The 19,276-nt window shown below is 54.8% G+C and overlaps 1 protein-coding gene across 4 annotated transcripts in view; it reads right to left on the bottom strand.

Moving 5' to 3' along the window:
- SH3RF1 (SH3 domain containing ring finger 1) overlaps positions 1–19,276 on the bottom strand; it is a 154,364-nt gene that overhangs the window by 19,832 nt on the left and 115,256 nt on the right. For 3 of the 4 annotated variants that reach the window (XM_043486424.1, XM_043486425.1, XM_043486426.1), the window contains exons 5-7: positions 11,036–11,338; positions 9,910–10,020; positions 334–482 (exon numbers count right to left, since the gene is read on the bottom strand). In XM_043486424.1, coding sequence (XP_043342359.1) covers positions 334–482; positions 9,910–10,020; positions 11,036–11,338 — 563 coding nt within the window. The remainder of the gene's footprint in view (positions 1–333; positions 483–9,909; positions 10,021–11,035; positions 11,339–19,276) is intronic. The other variant, XM_043486427.1, reaches the window with a different exon arrangement.

The following is a 19,276-nucleotide window of genomic DNA, read 5'->3' as shown; positions in this document are numbered from 1 at the left end:
ACCAGCAATGGGCGGCACCTGCGTCCGTGGGCTCAGTCAGGGCAGACGCTGAACTTGCGAGTCAGAGGCAAAGCAAGTCCAACCACGGACAGAGCCCAACAGCCCGGGGCCCTCCCTGTCCCCTCGTATCCTTACCTGGGGGTGAAGGCGGGGACAAAACCTGGGTAGCACTTGCAGAGGAAGGCCAAGAAGGCCCATCCTTAGGCCACTAGTTTCCTAATCACAAACACACTTGGGTAGAAGACACCAGTCTGGCACCAGCTCCCCCCAGAAAGTTGTTCTCTGCCTCTCTATTTGGGTTCGGTCCGGGGGCAGAAAGGACCCCACACTTACACGCTGGGGCGGGGCTGTGGCCGCGGGTGTGTGGTCTGGTCAGTGGGTCCAGCTGCGGGCCTGGAGCCCATCCCGGTGGCAGCAGCAACAGCACTGCCTGTGGGGGTGGCCGCCTGGAGAGGGGGCGGGGGGAGAGGAGGATTCAGAGTCTGGAGAGAGAAAGAAAAAGAAGGAACAGATGACTTATTTACATCTCTTCCAGTAAGTGGGAGGGAAAAGGAATCAGAAACCCATAAAAAAAAAGACGTCGGTGGAAGCTACACAGAGTAGCACCTGCACACGATACCCAAGCCTCCTTTTAAAAGACTCCTCTCTATTCTCCTTTAAGGCCTTAGAGCCACAGCAACCCTTCTGGCAAACAGGTAAGTAATGACAATTGGGAGGAGGGAAAGAAAAAAATGACAAGATTGCATGCAACTTCAAGATTAATGGCACTTCTAAGCACGAACTAGGATCAGGATCCAAATGCCTTCCAAGGGGCAGCTCTGACAGCACACGGCTTGCTGGGGATGAATTTGTGACTGTTTCTGCAACCCGAAACTTCAGCACAGTAGCAGACAATCCAGTGGCACCGTACACCATGCCCACAGAAGAAAGTTTCCCCGGATGTCTGGGCTTCCCAAACCACAAACAACAGTGACCCCAGTCGCGGGACCATGCTTGCTGCTGTTGTTTACTCCTTTCTTGCTAGCTCTGCCGGCTTCTTAAGCTCAGGACTATCAAGGCTGATAATCTTTAACAAGGACGCCGCAAGCAGCTGCCGGTCCCTCTACGGGCTCTGCCCATAAGAAAGACTCCACGCCTTTCCAGAATCAATGGAGCGCCTGCTACTTTCTAATTGACACAGCCCAGATCATTCTTTAGGGTCTGGATACTGAGCAAACAGGCACACACAGACTCGCCTGAACCCCTACCTCGCCCACCTGCCCCAAATCTCTGAACCACTCGGTGTAAAACTGCATCAAAGGAGAAATAAGGAGGCTGAAGAGTGCAACTTGGGCAGGGCACGTGGTGTCTCCATGTCAGAATAGCGGAAGAAAAACCCCATGGTTTCTGGACACAAAGAACACCAACTGGTCCCTGTTGTCTGGAAAAAAAATCTGACACCATCAGCAGTTACTTCATCTGCCTGTTGAGTCACACGGTTCAGAAGCACGGCAGGAGAGAAGGACCTCGAGTTTCTAGATGCACGCTGCAACTGTTGCGCACGTCATGTTCCATTTTCCTACAATGGAGAAGACTCTCCCCACGCCGCGGCCGAGGCAGGGCAAACGCACTGACAGCGCTCCCAGGGCAGGCGAGGCCAGGCAGACAGTCACACAACAGGCCGTGCTGTGACTCCAGGAGGGCACTCATGGGGCCTGGAGCCCTCACGACCCTTAACCAGGAAAAGGCCGCGCACCTGAGCTGCTGGTCTCAGGACAGGGTGAGACAAACACCCTGGCAGGAGACTTGGCGCACGTGAGCCAGGCGGGCCCGCGGGCCACCGCACACAGCAGCTCGGCAGCGCCCGAGGTCGCCACTGAGCCGCCTCCTCTGGGTCTCTCCAGGCCCCACCTCACAGCTGTGTGGCCGCGGAGGCGACGAGTGGACAAAAGGAATTCAGGCCACCCGCCCCTGGAAGGACTCAGAGTCAAGGGCGCACTTGGCTCTGAGGAGAATTCCACTGGCAAAGGGGAGAGGGAAACTGCACCTTCATGTCGGTAGAGCCTGTACTCACTGGCCCTAGAAGAAGGCAGAAAAAGAGAAGGAAATCTATAGGCCTGAAAAAAACACAGGCCACATTACGTTAACAAAATGTAAGAAAAGGTCACGAGAGTCAGACCACAAAGAAAGCTGAGTGCAGAAGAACTGATGTTTTCCAACTGTGGTGCTGAAGAAGACTCTTGAGAGTCCCTTTGACTGCAAGGAGGTCAAACCAGACAATCCTAAAGGAAATCAATCCTGAATATTCATTGGAAGGACTGATGCTGAAGCTCCAATACTTTGGCCACCAGATGTGAGGAGCTGACTCACTGGAAAAGACCCTGAGAGTGGGAAAGACTGAAGGCAGAAGAAGGTGACAGACCATGAGATGGTTGGATGGCATCATCGACTCAATGGACATGAGTTTGAGCAAGCTTCAGGAGATGGTGAAGGACAGGGAAGCCTGGTGTGCTGCAGTCCCTGGGGGTCACAAAGAGTTGGACACTACATAGTGACTGAACTGAACTGAAGAAAAGATCATCTCCTATAGTTAGTAAGTATAGAAAGGAAATGTTTGCTGTGTATGACTTTTACAAAGCCTGAGTTAGGACTCACTTGACATCTGGCATACCCCAGCACTGGGCTGCGTATCTTCGGGAAAACGTGCATGTGTGTGTGCGTGTGTTGGAGGATAAGCACACAGAGCAGACATCACAACCGGATTCCCCGACGTGGCTGTCCTGTGAGGCTGGTCAGATGCCAGGGCCCTGGCACGTCCAGGGCTGGGCCGGCCAGGAGGCCCCACGGGTGCTGGTGAACAGCCCACACTGAAAGACTCCGGGGACAAAGATGCCCGGGAGAGACCTGCTGTGAGCCGTCCCGCGGGAACCTCAGCCTCCCCCTCGCCGGGGCCTTCTGCAGCTGGCCTGCTTCCACTGAGTGGTGAGGAATGGCTGAGGCTCGGGAGGCTGTGGCCGGGCCTTCGGGATCCAACGCAGGGGACTAGCCGTGGTCTCGTGGTCGCTGAGATGAGGTTCTGCTTGTGCTTCTGCAGGTCCAGACCCTCCGCTACCGGCACTGATGTCTGGAGGCCACGAGAATGCTCCCTAAAATCAGGGCTCGGGGGTCAGCTGATGGGAAACGGTCAGGTCCGCCATATCCATCCAGACTGTGTTTCCCACCCACTGATCTTGGGACAAGGAGGCAGCACAGGGCTAGTGTCAGAAACGCCGTGTAGACTCCAGTCCCCACTCAGCCCCTGCGGGCCGCCCTCAGTTTCCCTCCAAGAACAAAGCGCCCTGTCCAGGTGGCTGGGTCCAGGCTACCGTCGGGCCATGAGACAGTGAGCAAGAGTTCAAGGCCGGGCTGTGGGCCCCTCCTCACTGGCGCCCCCCTGCCCTCTCCCCTTCCAGCAACCAGCATGGAGGTGCCCAGGCGCCGAGCTCCACGAGGTCTTAACCATGGGTGAGGGCTACAGGCCGCTGACCAGGAAAGCGCTCTGCTTGGAGCTTGGGGTTCTGACTATAAACGATCCGCCCTCTCTTTAATTAACTTTTTTATTGGAGGACAGCTGATTTACAATGTTGTATCAGTCTCTTCTTCACAGCAGTGATTCAGCCTTACACAGACACACATCCACTCTCTTCCAGGCTACATTAAGGGCCCATTTTCTTCCCGACTGTCCTTTATGTGTGCATCCCCCTCTCCTTCTGGGGTAGAAGGTGACTGCCAGCTTAAGACTGGGCATTTCTGGGTCCTCTGAGCAAATACCACTAAACATCCCCCAATTTCATCCTTCCTAAACATCTGATTCCAATGAATCCACTTTCAACCTCTGTAAAAGCTCTGCTTGTGCGGTGAACTCAGCTGCTCGGCCAATAGAGGGATGGTGGCCGGTCATCCCCTCGGGGCAGTGGTGTCACTAATTCCTGCAGCATCAACCCCTTGCACACAGCAGTGTGTGTGCAACTGAATATCTTGCCTTTTTTGAACGATGAGTAGGAAGTAGAAAAATGGAAACACTGATATCAGTGATTAAAAAAACACAGGCATCAGGATTCAGTAAAGTTAAGAAGATGGGAAGTGAGCTTTTGTCTCATCTGGATCCCTAGCAGAATCAAGCCAGTCAGTGGTAGGCACAGCTACAGAAAAAAGGAAAAAAATGAAAGTACTTAAAATGCTAGAAACAGATGCTTGGAAGATGGTGTCTGAAGGGGAGGTGTAATTAAGGATCTGGTAATTAGGAAGATTAATTAATTCTCTCTGGGAATGGACCTCCTCTCACAGCTGTGGACACATGGTTCCAGCTCTGACACACGAGGAGAGGGGTGCACGTGTGCTCCCTGACTTGCAGAAATGATGCATGTGGCCACGTGCTGTCCACGGAGCTCTCAGCAACACAGCTCTGGCACCCAGGAGTGGAGGCTCAGGGGCAGGCTCTGGTGGTCAGGATTCACGCGGCCGTGGAGCCACACCCTGCCTCACCGTCCGCGTGCTGCCAGCACCCAGCTCTGTCCACGGGAGGCGCAGGTGCTCAACGTGGTCTTCGGGAATGAGAAAACCTCCTGTCTCCCACTGCCTTCAGGACAGTCCGATCCAGATCAGCAGACCTCGGTCCCCGAGATGCTGAGCCCTTCTCTGCGGTCTCTGTGAAGTTGGTCCACATCCTGCCAATTCCAAAGGTGCCACTTCTGCCTCTCCGACTGCCAAGCGTGACGGTCCTGCCCCTACATCCAGGGCCCTGCCCTGACCCTCTGGACCCTCCACCGTGGGCGACAATGGCCAAGTACATCTTGGCTCTTCTGGGAAGCTGACATCATTTACTTTTAGGTACACACACGCCCACACACGGTTTAGTAGTACTTAACACACGGTTGGAATGCAATCTGATTTCAAGTTCGCCACTAGTTGCATGTGGCCTTCGCTGCCCTGGCTGCCCTGTGCCATCTTGTGACTAACCCTCCTGGCTGGCTCCGGGGGTCACCCCTCCCTTGTTTCACAAGTTCCCCTGCTGGGGTGCAGGGGACACAGGAGCGAGATCTGCACCCTCCTCCCCAGGGAACCGGGCGGAGGAAAACCCGCCCTGCTGTGAACAGTGCATGTCTGAATTACATGGAATACCAGTGTTGTTTCCAATGTTAGATATTTAACATTTAAACCGTTACATGTGAGACATTTAGGACAATATGCTCACAAGTTCATTCTGCGTAAGAGATTAAAAAGTTACAACTTGTGAAGAAGTGTTAGAAACGATGATCACTCCCTGGTCCAGCCGTGGCCCTCAGCACCCAAAATCCACACCAGGAAAAGGGCGGCGTCCTTCCCATTACACCACCTGCTCTTGCTGTGACTGCACTCTAGGTGTTGGGAAGATCTCACGTTTTACACAGGACACTCGCCAGGTTGATGGAAGATTCAGAGGGCACCTGTTACAGAGATTTTCCCACTTAAACCTAACACATTAAATCCAGCACTCCTGCTTGCCAACTCTGGGCTCTGAGAGCCAGGTGTCTCCTGGGACAACAGGCTGTGGGTCTGCTTATAATTAGCTTTCCATTAAGCGGAACTGGCAGAGACACACTGCTAATAAATCCTCTTGCTGAACATTCAGGCCCTCTGATATGACCCTGGGATGAAGTGACTGAGTGTAAATTAATTTTGTGGGTTCGTGCTCTCTTGGGACTGGTGCCCAGAATGCCCTAGTATGCACCCAGCTAAGAGCAACTGGCCACTCCCTTATCGTAAAATAATCAGCCCACAAGGGCTGAAGCACAGCCAACTCTACATCTTTCCACTAATTAATTCTACGATCAGAAAAATCGGCCATTTTTCCCTTAAGAAATCAAGTTAGAATTTTGCCCCACGAAGTAGCCATTTGGAAATGGAAATTCCAACAGCGTGTGAAGGTACTGGGGTGGGTAGGAAGGAAGGAAGGATGGACAGACAGGGTCTTCTCGGGCTGAGAGGGCAGGAAGACTGGGAAACCTGATTCTGGGTGAAGCACCCAGGGCCAATGGAACCTCAGGGAAACCACCTTTCCGTAAAAGTTACCTGACTCCCCCTTCTCCCCAAAGGAATCAACGCAACTTCTCCCACCCTACACAGTTGTTGTATCAAGGAAGCTGTAATTGTTGTAGAAACCTTAACAAAAAGCGGCTTGAGTGCTAACTGGAGCGTACTGACCCCTATTTAAACACAGGAGCGTGCTTACTTAACCACAGGGGGCTCTGAAAGGTCCACACTGGTCTCTAGTGTACTAGTGTCTACCAGCTGGACACCAATCCTGCATTTATTTATAGCCCGCCTCACTTCAAAGTCAGCTTCCAACTACTCATAAAATACATCAAGACATGATAAATAAGAGAAAAACGAGGCAAAAGGAAATGAGGAAGACACGGCTAGATGGAGCCAACAGCATGCAGTGAGGTCCCGGCCTGGGGTGGATGCAGGCCTGGCCTCGGTCTTCCATCTTCACAACATACAAAGTCCACAGCCTGAACACAAATCAGCCCCTGGGAAGCCTTGCCACCCCTGTGCGGAGAACAGAGAGGACCCTAACGATGAGCCAGACCCCAGGATCTGAGCAAAGCGGCAGGCACGTCACAATTGCCACGGCGCTGACAGAGGGCGATGGGCAGCTGTCACAGTCCCCCCACCAGGCCCAGGAGGTGCCACCTCCCTGGGGCAGACGGGATGCCTTTCATTTTACAGGAGGGGACACAGAGGCCCAAGGAGGCTGTGTGACCTCTCAGCCGCATCACTCATGCGCAATGGGGCTGGTTCCCTGCCCCAGGCCTGACCCCACTGCTGGTCACAGCGTCCCCGGGCAGCACAGCCAGCAGAGACTCTGTGAGGCGGGCGGAGGGCGGGGTCCCCCTGGGAGAGGGGAGTCAGGACCCCACCGCTGCTGGCCACAGCATCCCTGGGCAGCACAGCCAGCAGAGACTCTGTGAGGCGGGCGGAGGGCGGGGTCCCCCTGGGAGAGGGGCGTCAGGACCCCACCACTGGCCACAGCGTCCCTGGGCAGCACAGCCAGCGGAGACTTTCTGAGGCGGGCGGAGGGCGGGGTCCTCCTGGGAGAGGGGCGTCAGGACCCCACCACTGGCCACAGCGTCCCTGGGCAGCACAGCCAGCAGAGACTCTGTGAGGCGGGCGGAGGGCGGGGTCCCCCTGGGAGAGGGGCGTCAGGACCCCACCACTGGCCACAGCGTCCCCGGGCAGCACAGCCAGCGGAGACTTTCTGAGGCGGGCGGAGGGCGGGGTCCTCCTGGGAGAGGGGCGTCAGGACCCCACCACTGGCCACAGCGTCCCTGGGCAGCACAGCCAGCAGAGACTCTGTGAGGCGGGCGGAGGGCGGGGTCCCCCTGGGAGAGGGGAGTCAGGACCCCACCACTGGCCACAGTGTCCCCAGGCAGCACAGCCAGCAGAGACTTTCTGAGGCGGGCGGAGGGCGGGGTCCCCCTGGGAGAGGGGAGTCAGGACCCCACCACTGGCCACAGCGTCCCCGGGCAGCACAGCCAGCAGAGACTTTCTGAGGCGGGCGGAGGGCGGGGTCCCCCTGGGAGAGGGGCGTCAGGACCCACCACTGGTCACAGCGTCCCCGGGACAGCACAGCCAGCAGAGACTTTTTGAGGCGGGCGGAGGGCGGGGTCCCCCTCGGAGAGGGGCGTCAGGACCCCACCACTGGCCACAGCATCCCCGGGCAGCACAGCCAGCAGAGACTCTGTGAGGCGGGCGGAGGGCGGGGTCCCCCTGGGAGAGGGGCGTCAGGACCCCACCACTGGTCACAGCGTCCCCGGGCAGCACAGCCAGCAGAGACTTTCTGAGGCGGGCGGAGGGCGGGGTCCCCCTCGGAGAGGGGCGTCAGGACCCCACCACTGGCCACAGCGTCCCCGGGCAGCACAGCCAGCAGAGACTTTCTGAGGCGGGTGGAGGGCGGGGTCCCCCTGGGAGAGGGGAGTCAGGACCCCACCACTGGTCACAGCGTCCCCGGGCAGCACAGCCAGCAGAGACTTTCTGAGGCGGGCGGAGGGCAGGGTCCCCCTGGGAGAGGGGCGTCAGGACCCCACCACTGGCCACAGCGTCCCCGGGCAGCACAGCCAGCAGAGACTCTGTGAGGCGGGCGGAGGGCGGGGTCCCCCTGGGAGAGGGGCGTCAGGACCCCACCACTGGTCACAGCGTCCCCGGGCAGCACAGCCAGCAGAGACTCTGTGAGGCGGGCAGAGGGCGGGGTCCCCTGGAGAGGGGAGTCAGAGACCCCACTACTGAGCCACAGCGTCCCCGGGGCAGCACAGCCAGACAGAGGGCTCTGGAGGCGGGCGGAGGCGGGTCCCCCGTGGGAGAGGGGCGTTCGGAACCCCACCAACTGGCCACAGCATCCCCGGGCACAGCACATGCCAGCAGAGGACTTTCTGAGGCGGGCGGAGGGCGGGTCCCCTCGGAGAGGGGCGTCAGGACCCCACCACTGCCACAGCTCCCCGGGCAGCACAAAGCCAGCAGAGACTTTTCTGAGGCCGGGGCGGAGGGGCGGGCGGGTCCCCCTGGAGAGGGGATTCAGGACCCCACCACTGGAGTCACAGCGTCCCCCGGGCAGGCACAAGGCCAGCAGAGACCTTTCTGAGGCGGCGCGGAGGGGGGGTCCCCCTCGGAGAGGGCGTCGGACCCCCCACCACTGAGCCACAGGCATCCCGGGCAGCACAGCCAGCAGAGACTTTCTGGGGCGGGCGGAGGGCGGGGTCCCCCTGGGAGAGGGGCGTCAGGACCCCACCACTGGTCACAGCATCCCCGGGCAGCACAGCCAGCAGAGACTTTCTGAGGCGGGCGGAGGGCGGGGTCCCCCTGGGAGAGGGGCGTCAGGACCCCACCACTGGCCACAGCGTCCCCGGGCAGCACAGCCAGCAGAGACTCTGTGAGGCGGGTGGAGGGCGGGGTCCCCCTGGGAGAGGGGCGTCAGGACCCCACCACTGGTCACAGCGTCCCCGGGCAGCACAGCCAGCAGAGACTCTGTGAGGCGGGCAGAGGGCGGGGTCCCCCTGGGAGAGGGGAGTCAGGACCCCACCACTGGCCACAGCATCCCCGGGCAGCACAGCCAGCAGAGACTCTGTGAGGCGGGCGGAGGGCGGGGTCCCCCTGGGAGAGGGGCGTCAGGGACCTCGCCTCTCCTCACTCCCCTCGCACTGGAAGAAAGAGTCTGAACACGTAACAAGGTCATGGCCTGGACGCGAGACGCTCGTTCCCCACAGTTCACCTGCAAGCTCAGGAAGCACAATCCCTGGATCCTTGCTTTCTGCTTCCCAGGGTCGTGTTCCTTGTCTCTGCTCTTTCAGCTTTCTCCCCCCGGGGTTCCTCTTTGCATCAGCCTCCCACGACTGCCCTGACCCTCCTATTTGTTTTCCCCGCTAGGGTGTCCCCCCGAGTCAGATTGCATCTGCAGGCTGCGGGCTTGTGGGGAGAATCACTCATCTGAGAGCCCCCTGGCACCCTGACCACACAGACCAACAGGAGACCAGGGACCCAGAGTGGAAATGAGATCAGAGCCAAGAATCCATGCTCTGGGGACCCAGGCACCACCCAGCCCGGGGAGTCCAGCCTCCTCAGTCCCTGGATAAATCAGCCCGACCAGAAACCTGACAGAGCAAAGGGTAATACGCCTGCAGAAAACCAGGCTGAACTTTAGTGAACTTTAAAGGGCTTCTGTCGCCTCAGGCCACCCACCTCCACTGCTAAACTAGAGTGCCGGCCGCAGGCCTGAGCCTGTATAAGTTTTTGCTAAAATTAAGAGAGACAGAGGTGAAGGACAGAGACCTCCTTCACCCTCAGTAAGTGTCAGCAGGGTGGAGGGGCCAGGCCAGCAGGCAGGGGTGGGCGAGTGGACGCGGGGGTTATACTCACTGCCAGGGTGGCTGGGTAAGGGGCCTCCGCCGGGAACGTGAATGAGGGGCCGGTGGTCACGGGGCTGCTGGGGGGTGGGGTCACAATCAGGCCGGTGGTACTTATGTGAACCTGCCAAGGAAACAGGAGTCAATACAAGGAAGACACACCTAACAAAACAGACGAGACCAGCTAAACCTGGGGAAGCCAAGTCACAATGAAACATACAAACCCTGCAGTGTCTGTTACTGGGGCAAGGCAGAGTCCCGTTCAGGTTACTGAGCCCAAACGTGCGGAGGGCATCACGTGTGTCAGACGCCAAGGAGTCACTTGATAAACACGGGTCTCGACATCTCGCGTGTAGGATCCCACGGCCACTGCCTCACATGGGTGTGGCTGGGACCTGCCTAGCGCGCGATGAGCCAGCCCATCAGCACCTCCCCAAGGATCCTGTTCAGGGGGGCTCTCTGGATGCTCACCTGTCCGCCAGCACACTGAACCTACGTCACGCACATGGTTCCATCTTCAGGATCACGTCTCAGGACCTGACCTTCCCGTGGGGACCCGTAATTAAAACCTAGCTACCCAGATGTGCTGGCGGACTGCAGGCAATTGTTTACAAAACCCTTCAGGGAACAATGCCTAACCAAACGACCTGTGTCCAAAGGTGTCTTATCCACAGCACTACCTGAGACGAATTCACTAGGAAGAAGCTGAGTTATTCAGGTCCCTTCGTGCCTGTGTTCAGTTACGGGATGAATTTCACTGCTGGTGCACCCCAGTGTGACTGCAGACAGCTGGAGGAGGGTGCTTCCTGCCCAGATGGGCCGTCCTTCTTCCACGATTAAAGGTGGAAGGAGGGTGACAGCCTGTGACCTTGCTCTCCAGGAAACAGTGACACACCAAAACTGCTGCTTTGTGTAACAAGAACTTAATCCTAAACCTAGGTGCCTCAGTCCCAACAGTTAGGAAGAAGATGCTCAAGACAAAGACAGGCTCCGAATGAGTTCCCAGGGGGCCTGAAGGAACTTTCAGTTCCCCGGGACAAGGCGCTGCCAAGGTGGGTTGACCAGCACATGGCCGGTCTTCACAGCTAAGTCTGTGCTGCTAGGATTCACACCCCTCAGAGCTCCACGGCGGCCCGTACCTGAGAGGGCGCGCTGCAGGAGAGCCCGGCCAGCTCGCCGATGCGTGCCGCGGCCGCGGGGTTGCTGGAGCTGATGAGGACCGGGGGGCTGATCTCCATGGAGTGGCGCTGCTGGGCGGCCTGCGACGCCTTGCTGGCCATGCTCAGCGAGGTGAATGAGTGCCGCTTCTTGGTGTTCTTCTTGCCGTCCGGCTGCTTGGGGGCCGTGCTGCTCGGGGTGGTGGCCGGGGTGCCCTCGCCAGCCACGACCCCTGGCCCGGGGGGCTGGTCCCACTCGATCAGCTGCTTGGCTGCGGAGTTAAACTGCAAACCGACAAGAGAGACAAGGTCACACGACAGGGACTCTCGACACACTTGTGTCTAAAGCTGAGTGTCAGTCCTTCAAAGTCTCCGTGTGCAAGTACACGCTTTTCCCACGGGCGGTGTCTTGTCTCAATATGGGGACTGCACTGTTCCTACATCACAGACACATGCTAAGCCAAGAACAACCAATTCCAACCTAACACCAAGGTTGAGAACACTTTCCCCCCAAGAATCTTCAGAATATCTAATTGCTTTTTTCACTTAATGATGGTCTACTGTATCTATTTCAGGGTTCTACACATAAACATGCCTTCTATGATTGGCCTGTCTTTTTTTTTAATTTATTTTTTATTGAAGGATAATTGTTATACAGAATTTCGTTATTTTCTGTCAAAGCTCAACATGAATCAGCCACAGATATGGTAACAAAGACTTATTTCAGCCTCCAGAGGAAACACAGAGAACAGTGAGCAGCAGGGAGTGTGGTCGGCCTGGTGACAACCGGTTTCGGCTCAGCCGGGCCGCTTCCGGGCAGTGACCGTGGCCGTGAACACGTGCCACTTCCAAGTGAATTCACTTCCCGCCTCCCTGCCCTGTGCAGGGGCCTCCCAGAAACGTCACTAGAAGCTCCTAATTACCATTGTTCTGCCACATGCCCATTACTTTCCTGAGCTTACATTTTGAATTATAACAGGCTAAGACCTGAAACCCAAGTCCTGTTGGCCGGTGAACTGGCCTGTTTGAAAAGCTGTCTGAGTGCAAAGCCAGGGCAAAGCCGCCCCACGGGGCTGGGAACGCTGGCAAGAGAGGAAAAACACAGGTAGCTTTCGCTCTCTGAGGGCAGAAACAGTACTTCCAGAAAGCTCCCATGACAGCCAGCTGCACCCAGACAGTGCAGTAATGGGAAACGCTGAGTGCAATGGTATACACAAGAGTGTATAACCTCTGAGCCAACGTGCAGATGACGAGTAAACTCCTCAGATGTGAAAGTCGCTCAGTCATGTCTGACTCTTTGCGATCCCGTGGACTGTAGTCCGCCAGGCTCCTCTGTCCATGGGATTTCCCAGGCAAGAATACTGGAGTGGGTTGCCGTTCCCTTCTCCAGGGGATCTTCCCAACCCAGGGACTAAACCCTGGTCTCCTGCACTGCAGGCAGATTCTTTACCATCTGAGCCACCAGGGAAGCCCGACTACTCAGAGGGAACCCGGAAATCCCGAGGACAGTGGACACTGTCCCATTCCCGCACTCTGCAGGCACCTCCTTCCATACTTCCAGGACGGAAAGTGTCCTTCCAAATGCACTGTCACATCTTAACAGGCTAGGGCTGTCTCCCACCTGCGGTTGAGGATGTCCTCCTGGAAGGACGGGAATCCTGTCGGTGATGTTCAAAGACTCACTCTTGCTCTGGGAGCAGCAGCTTGGGAGGCGTGGTGTCTGAGCCTGAAGCCCTTGCTCCCTGGGGACCCAGTCAGAACCTGGTCTGACAGTTTTCCTAGCACGAGCTCACCCCTCCTTCAAGGCAAGGGTTCTTTCCACGTGGTAACTTTCAAGACTTGTGGGGAGTAGTGCCCGGTAATGCCCAAGTACTGGGGGGCGGGATGGATCGCAACGCCACTGTGCTGGGGATGGGGGCTGGGCTGCTAGGAAGGGGCAGCCGTATTCCAGCACCATCACGGCATGTGGCCAAGAGACCCAGGATTCACGATGGTGCCCTCTACGGCCATACCACCCGAAAACACCCGATCTCATCAAAATTCATGCTGCTGCCTCGGTCTAGCCACCCCATCTTTGGAGTGGTTCCAAAAGAATCAAGTGCCCAAGGAAGCAAGGTCTCTGTTTCCACCACAGGCGTGGCCCAGGCCTGGGCACGGAGCGGTGGGCTTTGTCAGGCAGGGCTTCTTATTCCTGCCCAGGCTGGGGACGAGGGTCTGAGATCCCATCAGACAGACCAACTCCTCCATCCTTACCCCAAACCCATCACGCAGTGAGACAGAAGACCCACTCTGCAATGCTAGAGCTCAGGGGGCCGGGCACACCTCCTTCCACGGTGAGCGAATCAGACAGGAGAGCAAGGACCCGATGCCTTTCCATGGAACGCCACGGAGTTCTGTTTCTTCAAGTACACACACACACACACACACACACACACACACACACACAGAGTGTTCAGTCGTGCTTACACACTGTTGGAATGCAATCTGATTTCAAGTTGGCCACGGGCTGTATGTGGTCTTTGCTGACCTGGCTGCCCTGTGACATCTTAGGAGCTAAAACCTCTCAGCCAGCCCCAGGGGTCAGTGATCTCCTGGAGGAAGTCTGTCTGAATTCCTGTGCAGCTTTCTCTGCACAGCCTTCTCTGGCCACAACCCATGTTCATGCACGCACTGCCCACCCTCAGAACGCCTGATCTGTGCCCTAGGACACCCTCCTCCAGCCCTGGGTGTGGACCAGCTGCCGAGGGTGGACACAGCAGCACCCTGGAGTGGACAGCACGGACGCACGGGATTTCTTGATCTGAAAACCGATAATATCCCCTTTGGGAAAACTCTGAAACAGACAAAGAATTAGTCTTACCGAGAGGAGTAAATAAACACGGGCAAAAATACTGACATAATAACAGCAGTAATAACAAGGCAATTTCAGAAATATGAAGATACTTTGTGTGTGTGTGGTTGGCCTCTTTGTCAAAGAGAATACCGTCTTTTTAAAAGACAGGACTTAACTTTTTCTAAACGAGAACAAAAAAATCTAATGACAACAAAGCTGAATAGTCACTGTTTTCCATAAAGCCCTACAGGGGACTTGGTCTCTGGATTCTGAGCCTCAGAGCATGGACACAGTAGGTCTGCATAGAGGAACCTCTTCTAATTCATAACAGAGTGTTTGCTCCTCAATGGGATGGGTTTTCAATAAAAGGCAAATAAGGACTTTAAATATAGATTATATAAGGAACATATGCTCATTATTTTAAACAGGAAATAGTGTAGATTATACCAGTGAAAGGTGCCAGGGCCCGGCCAGTTTCATCTCCTCCCCCGACCACCCCAGACCTGTTTCCCAGACCTTTCCTGTTTGACAGTTCGGAACACTCCCTTGCATGTAAATTCCATGGAGATGTTGTTAATTAAGCACCTGCCTGGTTTATTATTTTAATTTTATTATTATTATTTTTCATTTATCTATATTAGTTGGAGGCTAATTACTTTACAATATTGTAGTGGTTTTTGCCATACACTGATATGAATCAGCCATGGATTTACATGTGTTCCCCATCCTGAACCCCCCTCCCACCTCCCTCCCCATCCCATCCCTCTGGGTCTTCCTAGTGCAACGGCCCTGAGCATTTGCCTCATCCATCAAACCTGGACTGGCGATCTGGTTAATTTTAACATGAAAGAAGCTATACTCTCTCCACTCACAGCATCTCATGAGAAGCCTTTCCTGTGAACAGAGGCAGGCTGGCTGTGCGGTACCCGCCCATCTCCTTTCGTGCATCCTGCCTGTACAGCCACATCCACAAGGCAAACTCCCAAAAGTGAAGCTGTTAGGTTAAATGCAGCCTAAAGCATTTTCGAATGATACTGCCAAGTTGCACTTCCAAAAAAGTGTCCGTTCCCATCACCTATGACGAAAAAGGGAATAAAAAGTCCCTGTTTCTCATACCATTAGCAGTATCAGGCGTTACTGATGTTTTGTTAAAATTTCTAGAAGTTACAGTATTAGGCATTACCATTTTTTAAAATCTCTATCAGATGAAGAGGCAATTTGTGTTTTCTTATAATTTGTTCTTCTCTATTAATGAGATTAAGCATGTTTTTTTCTTTCCCTAGGAATTACTTATTCCCACACTATACACTTTTCGATTGAGCTGATATTTTTCTTATACATTTATGAGTTCTCTTTATATAGCATATAAATCTTTCTTTAATATATTGGAATACTATGTATGCATGTATATATATATATATACACATACAAGAGTAGATATATCCTCCTTGGAAGAAAAGCTAGGGCAAACCTAGATATTGTATTAAAAAGCAAAGACATCATTTTGCTGACAAAGGTCCGTACAGTCAAAGTTATGGTTTTTCCAAGTAGGTATGTATGGACGTGAGGGTTGGATCATAAAGAAGGCTGAGCGTAAAAGAACTGATGCCTTCAAACTGTGGTGCTAGAGAAGACTGTTGAGAGTCCCTTGGACTGCAAGGAGATCAAACCAGTCGATCCTAAAGGAAATCAACCCTGAATATTCACTGAAAGGATTGATGCTAAAACTGAAGCTCCAATCCTTTGGCCACCTGATGCAAAGAACTGACTCATTGGAAAAGACCCTGATGCTGGGAAAGATTGAAGGCAGGAGGAGAAGGGGACAACAGAGGATGAGACGGTTGGATGACATCACCAACTCAATGGACATGCACCTGAGCAAACTCTGGGAGACAGTGACAGACAGGGAAGCCTGGTGTGCTGCAGTCCATGGGGTCACAAGAATCAGACACGCGTTAGCAACTGAACAACAACATATATCCATTGAGTTAGAAATGTTGTTCCAATTTAGCTTTTAACTTGATACATATTTGTCATACATAAATATTTCCTGGATGTGCAAATTTATTCATCTTTTCCACTATGGTATCTTCAGCTAACATCATACTTTAAAAATCTTCTTTATCCACAATTATTTTTTAAAAATAAAATCACTTTTCTCCCAGTGTATTTATAGTTCCTCCCTTTGTCCGTCTGGGTATTTCAACAACGTGGACATTTTGTTCTGTATAAAGACAGAGACAGGGATGGAGCGTTCGTCCTTCCATTGCTAGTAGCCCAGCAATTTACATAACCCCATCCTTTCCTGCCAGCTCTGAAAACCCACCTTCACAAGTGAGGGTCTCGATAGAGACCTGTCTGCTGCACTGCCAGGCCAGTGCCCGTCCCCAGGGACGATGCTGTGTGGGGGAATTCACGCCTCAGCCCCTTGAAGCAGAAGTGAAAGCGTCTGCCTCACATTACAGCCCTCTGCAAAGCGCTTTCACACAGTGGCCACGGGGAGTTTGTATGTTCATCAGTCTCTCATTGTTCTCTGCAATTTGCGTAACAAGGCTTTTGTTTCTGGATGATCTAAATACAAAAGCAAGCTTAGTCTTTATTCATAAAACAAGACTCCCCCAGAGTAGAGGAATAACCAGCAGACTGAAAGACCCTTTCTCAGGAGGGTCTTTAAACGGGTCGGAAAAAGCCTTCCCCAGGTAGCAGCTCCATTTCGGCGTCTGTACAGAATAAAAACCCTGGTGTCTCAGGACCATCGGAGGGCGGGGGTGGGGAGGGCGGCCTCTAGACCAGCGCTACCCAGCGAAGCGGAACAGTAGCCGCAGGTGTGGCGTGAAATTTTCCAGTAGCCCCATTTTAAAGAATAAAAAGCAGCAGGTAAAATTAATAATGCATTTTATTTAATATACCCCAGACATCACCACAATGGCATGTAATCAATATGGAAGTTTCTGAGATAGGCACATTCTTTCTTTGTACGAGTTTGCCACCCAGTGTGCGCCGGACACCTGCCCCACATCCCAACCGAGATGGCCACAGTGTGAGTGGGCCCCCAAGATGCATGGGGGGCCCAGGGGGCACCTCCTAAGGCTCACTGAACACAAGGAGCGTGTGGGACAGGAAGGACCTCAACGGTCCCCGCCCCACGCGGCAGCTCTGGCGTCCTGAGCTGGCACAGCTGGTGGGGCGTGCGGCACCCCAGCCCCCGTGCCACAGGACCGGGAAGGGCTCTCTGGGACTCGCCCCACGTCCAGTCGGGAGGGAGCCCCAGCCCCAAGCTCTGAGTGCATGTTAGCTGTCCTCCCCTCTGGTGGGCCTGGCTGTCAGAAAATAAATACTGGAAGGTTCTGGAATGCTCTTTTTCAGGTTTCTGATTTTGAGATGTAAGGGATGAAGGGGGGGAGCACGCCATCAGAAGCCTGAAAGAATTTTCGTTCAGGAAGCTGAGGAAAGTACTCTCCAGAAAGCCACGCTCCAAGCCTGGAGGTGAAAGGCCCAGGGGGACTCGGGTCTCTGCCTCCCAAGCTGAGTAGTCCTGGGGGACGCTCAAATGTCCCGGTTTCTGTTTCCTCATGAAGCAGGATGGGGACCTCCGTCCTGCGTGCCCAGGGGCAGGGGAACACGCATCGCCACCGTGACGCGACACAGACACACCCTGCTCTCACCGTGAAGACCCGGTCTGCCTGTCATTTGTCGTCACCACATGTGTCTCCTGTTTTTCAGATATCATACACGGCTACACTTGACGAGCTAGGAAGTTTCAAGTACATACGATGTACAAATGCCTTTTCTCAACCCGGAACACAAAGACCCCTTCAGGACACACAGAGGCCGGGACCTCAGGCCTACAACGACTGCAATCAGACCTGGAGGGGACATGCCCCTGCCCCTACGTTCTCTGAGCGACTGTCACAAGCTTAGCAAGCTACACACGTAAGCTTCTGTAAAATACCCTGATTTTTCCATCTGAACAACAATCAAAACAAAAGCAGTCTGCAGCAGTCTTAGGAGACTCAAGTTCGATTCCTAGGTCGGGAAGATCCCCTGGAGGAGGAAATGGAAACCCACTCCAGTATTCTGGCCTGGAGAATTCCACGGACAGAGGAGCCTGGTGGGCAACAGTTCATAGGGTTAGAAAGAATCAGACATGACCGAAGTGCCTTAGCACACACGCAACGCACTCTGCAAGCCAAGCGTGGAAGCCCTGCAGGTGTTGCTAGCTGGGGTCTCTGCAGGGCCAGGAACTCGGAGAACACACAGGGCCAGGAGGGTACCCAGAACCACAGGTGAGAAGACCCCCAGCCTCTGCCCTGCAGCCCACAGAGGCAGCAGCTGGGGGCAGTGGTCGTGATGGTAACCCTTACAAGGAAAGGAAGGGGGAGCAGCATGGCAGGAGTCGCCAGCACTGGGGGAGCAGAGGGGACACAGCTAGCCGGCAGTCGGGAGGGTGATGACCACAGGGACTGCGGAGCCAGCCCTGGGAATCCCGGCAGGAAAGGAAGGACGGAGTGGCGTGCAGACAGGGGAACAGCCTGCAGGAGGCGAGAGGCTGCCCCCTCCCAGGACGGGAGCCCAGCAGTCAACACCTGAGGCGGAAAGCAGGCACACAGGTGTGGCCCCGCCCAGGTGAGCAGGGGCTCGGGGAGAGCCTCCACCAGGACGCCGCACCAGGAGGGCCAGCGCGGGCCCAGCGCTGCGCGGGGTGGGACTCCCCTTCCTCCCGCCTGCAGAGAAACGTCTGTTCAACAGCCGTGAGGCAGGGAACCCGCCATGTCGCTGCCATCAGGGCGGCTGCGCCACACCTCCTGACCCTCACCACTGGGGCCTGCCCCCGGGGGCTTCACAATTAAGATGAAACAGGCCACACACACGTGCAGAACAGGGCACACTCTCATTCTGCCTCTCCCAGGACACAGGACAGGCCTCAACCCTTGCTTAATGAAAAGCCTCAGTCACTACCAAATTTAGTATGTACATAACAGTGTAATAAGAATTTCAAATGACAAAATTTAAGGCCTTAAAATATGGTGGTTTTGATTAAGGTATGATTTCTCTCTTAAAAAAGGCAACCTCAGTAATCTGACATTGTTGAATATTTCATCACTTCTGAAAATCAACCTTCTGGGTGTTCAAACTTGAAAAGCTGTCATTATTCTTGATAAAATATCAAAATGTCCTCAACACTTCTCAAGTGAAGCTTGACGATCACAGTGACTCTGCCAGGCTTAGGAAGACTAGCTCTCAGCACATGAGTTCGGAGGCAACAGCAAGGCAGGGGTCTCGGGCAGGCCCAGCTGCTGAAGGAAGACCACAAATCACCTCTCAGTTACTGGGTGGGTGTCCCCAAACAAGACGCTTATTTTAAAAATGGAAAAATAACTACAGTGTAG

Source organism: Cervus canadensis, chromosome 14 (genome assembly GCF_019320065.1).
Source record: "Cervus canadensis isolate Bull #8, Minnesota chromosome 14, ASM1932006v1, whole genome shotgun sequence".
Taxonomy (NCBI): Eukaryota; Metazoa; Chordata; class Mammalia; order Artiodactyla; family Cervidae; genus Cervus; species Cervus canadensis.
The sequence above is the reverse complement of the archived record's forward strand: the minus strand, read 5'-3'. Positions and strand labels throughout refer to the sequence as shown.